Source organism: Empidonax traillii, unplaced genomic scaffold (genome assembly GCF_003031625.1).
Source record: "Empidonax traillii isolate 1590-97213 ecotype Southwest subspecies unplaced genomic scaffold, ASM303162v1 scaffold296:size1881848, whole genome shotgun sequence".
NCBI classification, from domain to species: domain Eukaryota; kingdom Metazoa; phylum Chordata; class Aves; order Passeriformes; family Tyrannidae; genus Empidonax; species Empidonax traillii.
The window spans coordinates 1737028-1747218 of NW_020955489.1; the positions used below are offsets into that span (position 1 = coordinate 1737028).

The window sequence follows — 10191 nt, forward strand, 5'->3', positions numbered from 1 at the left end:
GAATTTCATAACTTGTAGTAAACATTCAGTGCTATGGGACAAAATAATTTGATACTACGTTATTTATGGCAACAAGTTTGTTTCTCATACATTATTTATTTGGTGTTTTCTAAGGTATAAGATGGTTTCACACCTTTCTAAGCGCCTCTCAGCTGCAGGTTCATGAGAGTGCTAATAAATGCTATTTTTAATCTGCGCACATGCTCTGTCATCAAAATAACCAAACATACTTCCTCTGTCCTTGAAACACAAATGTTTTACTTTTCAGCATGTAAAATTTGGAAAGCTTATTGTTTACAAGTGCCAGGCTGTATCTTCAATGTGCATCAATATCAATGCATGTGCTTCTATATTCATACACTCTATTATATTTAAAATAGGTGATAAGTTGCAGTAAAGTCAACAGGATAAAGTACATGCTTAAAGATATACAAATACTCCACAGATTTACTGGATCAGTGCCAATTGATTATTTAGATATTTCAGTCAAAAACATGGAAAAATTTGACTAAACTATGCTTTCTAGACTAAAATAATTTCCGGTAAAGTGCTGCTAAATGCAGGTACTTCAATCAGAAACACGAAGAAATAAACAGCAACTGTTTTTTTTCTACTGAAGATCTTAAAACAATATGAATTAGGAATCTGTATCACATCCCAAACAGCCACAACAGCTGTATTATGTCTTCAGTTGTTTCTTTATGACCTGCTATATAAACATATGGCACAGGAAATCTGTTTCATATTTATTTTTCTAAACATTAATTTATACTAAATTCTGTGATATTTTCAGATGTGTGTATTAGTAACTTAATAAACAAAGACTGTGCTACCATATAAGTGACACCAAACCATAGGATAGGAATATAGAGCAAATACTGTCATCTGTCTAAATTTTTTTAAAAAGTCCTAGAACACGCATAAGATAAAAACCTGAAATCTAAGTTTAATTGCAGTGGGTTGAGATGAGAAATCTTTAGTGTGGATCATTTCTGTTTATTTACAAGTGCTTTAAGAACTAACACATTTCAAAACCAGCAGAATTTCACTTCTGAATTTCTCTAAAGATTACACTATTTCTTTATAATCCAGGTTATTTTTCCTTTCAGGCAAAAAAACCAAAAAGAACAGAAACAAAAGCAATATTGTGGTTTTAGTAGAAAGAGACTAAAAGTTAGCTTTTCTTAATTTATATGTTAACAATTGACATCTCACTTGAAAATAAACCATACTCACAGGAAAGAATAAAGTTAAACAAAAACTAACAAAAATTGATTAAAACAGAATAACAGCTAATGTTATTAATCTCATAACTAAGATCTTTAGAGTCATATTCAGAAATACAAACTGGAGAAATCCCATATTTAGCATAGTCACATAACGTTCATTGATCGATTAGGGCACATTAAAGCACAAGATCAGCAGCAAAAAATAGCTGGAAGCATATCAAGTTACTGCTAGGAGATGTTTCCCATACTATTTAGAGCAGAGGCAAAACATTAGGTTTCTTTTTTTTTTCCTTTTTTGTTTTAAGTGTTGGATTTACCCTGTAATTGATACGAAAATCTTTTAAAAAATCAAATGAAGACCCAGCAGCACTTAGGCAGCACTCAGGTGAGCCTAAATAAAGATGTTGCACTTCAATTCCTGTGATTAGAGATGGATCACTGGCTTTGGAAAACAGTTTGCGTACTGATTGTGGGATGCAGATGAGTATCAGTGACAGCAATCCCTACTTTGAATTGTTTCAAAAGTCAAGTTATGAGTCTGTAGTTTAGTGGAGATGTAAAAAAAGCTAGTAAAACTATTTTTTAAAACCCCAACTACTGCTATTCTGTTCTGTCTTTTTGATGCCTATTTGATAGGACAGTAGTACTGAAAACATACATATTTCATCTGTATGCAAAGTTTGGTAAGGACTTGTCTTAAACATCACCACTAGTGCAATGGATTAGGTTATTGCACATCAAATACCCTAAAACAAGGTTTGCTTTGGGGGATATGTGCAGCTGTAAAAAATGTACAAGAAAAACTGGCAAAAAGCCATTCAAGCTTTTAAGAGTAAATATCCTTTGAAGTAGAGCAAGCTATAAAATGTTTAATGGTTATAAAGTCTAGTTGTCTTCTACAGATAGAAAATGTTACCAGCATTTGAAAGGAAGCAATCTTGGAAATTATATTGGAAATTTGAATAACAAATTATATCATAAAAATAAAACCTAAAAGTTCTTTACAGATATAACATAGTGATATTATAAATTGTGATGAAAAAAAAGAAAACCACAAAAAACTCCCAAAATTTCCTCTTTTTTCTTCCTTTTCTTTTTATCAAATTTTAAAGTGCACAAATAAAGCTTAATTAAATAAATTGTAATCCCAGAATAAACACAGGCTTCTTTCTCAGTTGTGCTTGAAAACGAAACCAAGCATAGTAGATACTATTCCAGTTATTCATAAGCTTCAGAACTATAAAATCATACCATATTCATCAGTTCAGCTACATGTCTAAAAATCTCTAATAAAATAAAAAAGCCTCAGAAGGCCTGTTTTTCACATGTCAAATTTAATATAATATTCCTGTATTCTCAAGTCCTGAAAAGATGTGGTGTTGTACAAGACTGTTAAAATATGCCCAGTATAATATTTTGATCACATACTTGCATTCTAAAGATTTATGAATGACCATATTTTCCTTGCTCCTGTTGCCACTTCTGGCTTCTGTGATTCTCAAATTAACTTTAGTCCTTTCAGTCAGGCAGCTAGAAATTTGCTCATTACTGGAACAGTAACTCTTTATTTATATACATCCTTATAAATCTGGTTAAAGCACATCTGCACCTTTCAAACATATTAACTCTATTTAATTTCAATAATGTGTGTTTCAGCCTCAGTTTTTGTCTTTCTTCACAGTACCTATGTTCTACTTTGGAATGGTGCCTAACAATGACCTATTGAATCTTTAGCAGCACTTAAATAGGATTTTTTTTAAATGTCACATTTTGCCAGATGGGTTAGTACTGCCCAGAGTGAATCATCACCATTTATTCTGATATTCACTGTCATCTGACATTTATTACACTCCCAGAATGTAAATTAAGATACTCACCAGTGGACCCAAAGCACAACCTTTTGCAGTACATGCCTGGACTCGGAAGGAATGCAGGCTCCAAGGAGCAAGTCCATAAGCATAACAACTTAGCTGTGATGAATTTTGCAGCAGAACACCATCCATATACAATCCATAGCTAGTAATAATACCTATAAAATAACGTGATAGCATTCAATATCCAAAAAGCTACAGAATTTAGAAGAAAACTAATGCTATATACATCAAGTTGGTAGTAGTTGTAGCATTTCAAATTGTTTACTGTTGAGCACATAATGTTTTTAGCATGACTCTGCACACAAAACTCAGAAGAAACACACTTCCATCTTTAACTGTTGAAAACCTCACAACTGGATTGCATCTTTTAAAACAATTACACTATTCCAAAGACTACCACTTAAAAAACTTGTAACTAATAGCAGCCAAATCACCTCAGAATCAGGAAAACTGAGGCAATTCTGGTTCATAGCCTCTGCATACAGCTACTGAAACTTCTTCATATGCATATGGTTCTTGAAACAAGAAAGACACACAAAACTATCCCACATCTTAACAGCTTTAGACTCAGAAAAAATCTACAATATAATCGAAATGTGGAAGGATAACTCAGGGCAGTGCTATAACTACAATCAGTAACAAACAATTTTGTCACACAAAACACCTTACTGGTTCTCCTTCCTGATGATAATTACTTCAGAAAACTTATTTGCAAACTCAAAACAAACCTTAGTAAGACTTTTAGACAGAGGAAAGAATGGTCCTTCCTATATAACTGGCTAATACTAACTCAAAAATTTAAGGTGATTGTTTATGTAATTTATAAGTAATTCTAAAATTCTTTTCTCCCAAAGGTGCATGATAGGAGAGATTGCATGAATCCTGTACAGTGTTTTGAATTTAATGAACTAAAGACTGAATTTTACAGATTTAGACTGGAAGTTGAGCTTGCAAAGTAGTCCTTTTTCTCAGAGCTGTTCTTCCATCTTTCTCATTTGTGAATATTCTCCCTTTTTAAAAGCTATTTCCATGTGAAATCTTAAGGTGAGTAAATGTAAAGTTATAGAATTCATTTGAAGGACTTTAGTTCAGAGGATGCCTTCTAACCTTTCCATTATAAAAAACAATTTTGTATTGAAAAACTATAGTTCAGTTCACCGTTACTTCCCTTAAAACTGATTTTTTTTTTTTAAACTACATTAAGGAAGATTTGGTTTGAAATTGAGAAAAGATTTTCCCCTCTACTAAATGGAGAAATGTTTCATAAGTAAAAAGTGTACCCATAACTGTTTCAGTTGAGCTTTGAAAAGTACTGCTTCAAAAGATTTATATGCTAAACCAATGCAGAGCTGAGTATGGTGAAGTGATTCACAGACTTCTCAATTCTTTTCTCTTCTAGAAAAGCAAGAGGCTAAACAGACAGCAGAGGTCTGTGTGGGAGGAAGTCCTGGTAAATCTCACACTATCAATCCTACCACATTTGACAGGCTTCCTAAAGGAAAAAGTTGGTTGCAAAGCAAGAGCATTAATGGTTGATATTTGCCCCACATTAAATAAAATAATTATATATATTTATATACACTTAAAAATATTTTATTTATCTCAGAGTAAACATGTGAATGCTGGTGTTAATGATGTCTTTTACACAGGAAAAACCCCAAACATTGGCATACTCTAAGCAACTATACTAGTAGAATTAACCCTTTAAAAATATCATAGAATCATGGAATAGAATCATAGAATACACTGAGTTAGGAGGGACCCACAAGGATCATCAAAGTCCAACTCCTGGCCCTGCACAGAACAACCCCAAAAATCATTCTAAATGCATGAGGGTATTGCCCAAACACTTCTTGAACTCTCTCAGGCTTGGTGCAGTGACAGCTTCCCTGAGGACCCTGTTTCAGGGCCCAATTACCCTCTGGGTGAGGAACCTTTCCTTAATATCCAAACTAAATCTCCCCTAAACTTCATGCTGTTCCCTCAGGTCCTGTCCCTGGTCATCAGAGAGTATAGATCAGTGCCTGACAAATCATTATAGCCATTATTAATTCCTTTGATACTTATGGTATCAGCACGAATCATAATGAGATCATTTGGTATTAATGTAGGTGTCGTACGTATCTCTGTGGCTTCCCCACTGTAACTCAGTATTGACTCAAAGCTTGACTCCCCTCTTTGTGCTATCTTTATGAAGAAGACATATAGCCTTTAATCCTATTTGCCACCTTTGGCCTCAAGGGTAGCATACTAATTCTCCTTAAGTTTTTCTAAATCATGGCAAGCAGCTGGACTCCACATATATATCACAAGAGCCTGGTAAAGTCTGTGCTGTCCAAGCCCCGATCAGCCTACACACCCATTCGAAGCTGATCAGCTTTCTCAGCCCATGGGAATAAACACGAACATCTGTCATGCAGTAGCAGAAGAAAGAAAGGGAGAGAGAAAGGAATGGCCCTAGAGATCTAGAACTTCTGACTATAAGAATACACCAGTAGAAGGCTGAAGTAAGAAAATTTAAGGGAAAGTGCCTTCTGCTGGTCTTTCTCATATTTCAGTCTTCTCAGCTACAGTATTTTTCAGACTCTTACACAGTTTTAAAACACTGACACAGAGAGCAATTATAAATGATGTGACCACTAGGCAGCCCAAAAGATGTGCTGAGAATGAACAAAACAAAGTCACAGAACAGTGCAAGCTTTCCTGATCAAGCATTTGCTCAGTGGAAAGTTTTAGAGCTTGCTTATTGTTGGCAGGATTTTAATTCTTTTTATAAAATGAGAAAAAGGATGGAAATAGAAAATTGGAGAATAGGAACATGTACTTAAACATATATCATAGAACCATAGAATCACTTAGGTTAGAAAGGACTTTTAATATCATGGAGTCCTACTGTTAACCCAGCACTGCCAAGCCCTCCACTAAACCATGTCTTAAAGTACCACATTTATACATCTTTTAAATACCTTCAGGGATAGTGCCTCAACTTCTTCCCTGGGCAGTCTGTTCCAATGCTTGACAACCTCTTCTGTTAAGGCATTTTTCCTAATATCCAATCTAAACCTCACTGGTACACCTTGAGGCCATTCCCTCTTGTCTTATCGCTTGTTATCTGGGAGAAGAGACCAACCCCCACCTCGCCCCAACCTCCTTTCTGGCAGTTGTAGAGAGCAATAAGGTCCCCCTGAGCATTCTTCAGGCTAAACACCCCCAGCTTCCTTAGCTGCTCATCATAAGCCCTTTGCGTCACTAGCTCTGTTGGCCTTCTCTGGACATGCTTCAGCACCTCAGTTTCTTTCTTGTAGTGATGGGTCCAGAACAGGACACAGGATTCGAGGTGCAGCCTGAGCAGTGCCAAGTACAGGAGGATAATCCCTTCCCTAGTCCTGTTGGCCACATTATTTTTGATATAGACCAGGATGCCAATGGCCTTCTTGGCCACCTGGGCATACTGCTGGCTCATGTTCAACTGTCAACCAGCACCCCCAGGTCCTTTTCCTCTGGGCAGCTTTCCAGCAGCATTGCCCTAAACCTGTAGCGCTGCATGGGGTTGTTGTGACCCAAATGCAAGACCAGGTGCTTGGCCTTGTTGAACCTCATACCACTGGCCTTGTCCCATCAATCCAGCCTGTGCAGATCCCTCTGCAGGGCCTTCCTACCCTTCAGCAGACCAACACTCCTGCCCAACTTGGTGAGGTCTGCGAACTTGCTGAGGGTGTACTACCACCCTCAGTTTTTTCCAAACCAGCTGTTTATTATATTTAAAAGGAGAGACAACCTGTACACAGTAAATGCTGTATTAACAAGATACAACACCCAAATTTAGTCATGGATCCCAACTTTAAGCTGTTTTAAAGGAAGTTGGTGGAAACTTATTTATTAAACTATAGGTCTTTTTCCTATGCTGTCACTATGCATATATGTACATATATATTAATACTTATTTGATTAGTTAAACCACTTTCTAAACTATTTGGATTTTTTTCCACAATGAAAGGATAACAGGATCAGGTCCCGGGACAAACTATAAAGAAATGCCTATTTTAGTGAAAACTATTTAGACTTTAGCCACTAAGCTACATACATGACCTTCCTACCTCATTTGTTCCCTTCCCATCCCTTACCCCTCCACTTTCTCCTGCCTCCTTGCCTTTGCCACCTATGCTGATAGGTCTTAGAAACAGGGTTAGAGAGTTTCTAAGGGGCTAGGAGGCAAAATCTTCCACAACTTCCAATGAAAGAACCATTTATTATCAAATACATTATTTAACACATTACATACTTTTATTTTTTTCTAAAATTATTGTAAGAGCTCACAGAATATTATGTATGTGTAGTTTTACAATCAACAATTTTGTGGAAATCATTTACAGTGTGTTTAGGGAAGCTTTACAAGTAGGATGTGCTCTAGCACAATTGAAAGCAGGAAAAAACTTGCAGGACAAAAATGAAATTGATGTAAAACCACTGGGAGAAATAATATATCAATATCAACATGCTAAGCCAATGAAGAAAAGTATTTCTTTTACTTTAAATTTAGTGATTTCTACACAGCATCCTCTGCAGTGATTTAAACTGCTATATACATGATAATACAATCAGAGTGAATTCCAAGGTGACAGTGTGCAATCTCATTAGAAATGTAAAATTTGTCCAAAAGTTTTACAGATGGATATTTCATAATGGAAAACATTTCTCAGCAAAAGAAAGTATATTGTTTAACTTTCATACCCATGGAAATGCTGACTACACAGAACACAAATCTAATTATTATTACATATCAATTAACATAAAAGAAATTAATCAATTAATGTAAAAGAAATAATGTTTTATTGGAGGGTGAAATTAACATCCTAGACTGATATTCTCCAGGAATTCCTTAGCTCAGTTGTCCTGGAAAACATTAAACAATGAGATGTAGTACACAAGAACTATCAAAAGGGAGCACTTTTGAGCCACTGAAACAGCACGATAGGCTGAAAACCACAATCTCCCAGCTGCAGACAATGATACTATCTCAGGTATTTTATGTGCTAAAATGATCATTAAAAATTAAGCACCACATATAAGCTGCCATTTAGAATATTAATTTACCTTTACTAATCATCTTTTTAACTTGAGGCTAAAAGAGTTCACTTACCATTCGGATACTCAGGCTTAGTCCATGAGATGTTAAAGGAGTCAGATGAATATGACTGGGCTTTTGGAGCAGGAACACCTTCTGGTGTACTCTCATCTGTTATAGCTGTGCTAGCTTCGCTTATTGAACATCCACCTCCAGTGCAAGCCTTAAAATATTAATCAAAACAAATAAACACACTTCAATGTAGCACCAATATTTTAGCAATTTTTTTTTTGCTAACGTTTTATTATTCTTCCATATCTAAACTTAGTAAGTCTGTCATTTTCATAAAAGATACTTTTCTCAGCATAAATTTGCTTACTTCTCTTAAATAACATGATGATATAAGATAACTCATTATACTTACGTTTTAGGTATAATATAGCTAAAATATTATACTGTTTGATTTGCAGCATTTTCCATTTAAATGTGACTCCTAATCAATCAAATTTCCACTGCTTTTGCAGCCATAGTTAAGATAATTATAGTTCAATATATATTATTTACAGTACAAAACTCTTCAGTAAATGACTGTAAATCTCTCACAAGTTCCAGACACAGAATACACTGATGAACTTGCAAGGAACTTAAAAAATTATCTCAAGGAACAGCCACTGAGAAAAAAATGCCATTCAGACAGTGCCACACTTCACAATAGCAGATGCAGATTAAAATAGTGAAAAAACCACTCCATTATAAAACAGCATGTACTAGTTATTATTACATGTTTATGGAAAATAAAGTAAAATAATTCATATTTCAGTTACCAGAGGAAAAAATATTAACTACACTAATTCTGTATTTCACTTGATTATGAAATAATACAATATGCAAGGAAATGTGCATATCACCCCATAAAGCTTTTAAAGTTTTACATGCACACAGCTATGGTCTTTACATGTGCTGGCCTGCCAATTACTTGCACTAGCCATGACAACAGACAGGAGTTCTCAGAAAAGTTAAAAAAAAAAAAAATACAAAAATATATATTCTGTACTGGATTTAAAGATTTTTGTATTAGTTTATTGTTTATTTTGGTTTTATTATTTAACAATGAAATAAATCAAAACTTGAATTCAACAAAGATTCAGATATACAGTTAAATAAAATTTATGAGACTACCTGTGTTTTCCAGAGTTGTCCATGTGCTGAAGTGGACAAGTAGCCCGCTGCAGATCATCAGCACACAAAGGAAAAATAACCTTGCTGACTACATCTCCAGAAACAAAATGTTTCTCCTAATCTATTATATTTTATCTGAAAGGATTGCCTTCAACTTCCCTTTTCCCGTTGTGTTTCAAATCAGAGAGCAGTCAACATATTTCCTAACCCCTCCAAAAGTTTATACTGACACCATGGGTAAAAATAAGTACTGTTTGTAAATGAGGAACTACTTTATACACAATTATTTTGATTTCACTGGAAATTACACTCACAACACAACTAAGGAATGATTCCCTGTGTTCAGTCTGAACTACCAAATAACGATGAAAGAAGGAAACCTCAGTTTTGGGAACATCAAAAAATGGTCTTTACTTTAAAGATGATAGTGTTCAAAAAAAACCACAAAAAAACAACAAAACCCAAAAAATAGAGTCAGCTTAGATGGATGCTGAGGTACCTATTAGCATTTTGATAAGGAAAATATTTAATAAAATTATCCTTCCAGTAAAGGCAGAGTAAACTTTGAATTATTTCCCTTCTACTGGCTTAATAAAGAAGACAAAAAGACCAGTCCTAAAAGGCCTCTTCCTTGTACATTCCTTACTGCCTTGTTAATTAAGTTCCACCAAGCCTGCTTCAGCAATGGAGGGCTTCTTCTTTTAAGGGCTTGGTAACAGCAGCCTTCCCACTAATTTATTTCTTGAATGTCATGCAGCTCAATTTTTGTATCCTGAAATTTGCTGGGACATGAAGCTTCTGGTTCTTTCATAAACAAGTGGATTTGGGGTGAATGTATCCAAAA

The 10191-nt window shown here is 35.0% G+C and overlaps 1 protein-coding gene across 1 annotated transcript in view; it reads right to left on the bottom strand.

The window, feature by feature from the left end:
- LOC114060902 (usherin-like) overlaps positions 1–10191 on the bottom strand; it is a 316442-nt gene that overhangs the window by 175839 nt on the left and 130412 nt on the right. The window contains exons 23-24 of the mRNA XM_027890772.1: positions 8244–8391; positions 3107–3258 (exon numbers count right to left, since the gene is read on the bottom strand). Coding sequence (XP_027746573.1) covers positions 3107–3258; positions 8244–8391 — 300 coding nt within the window. The remainder of the gene's footprint in view (positions 1–3106; positions 3259–8243; positions 8392–10191) is intronic.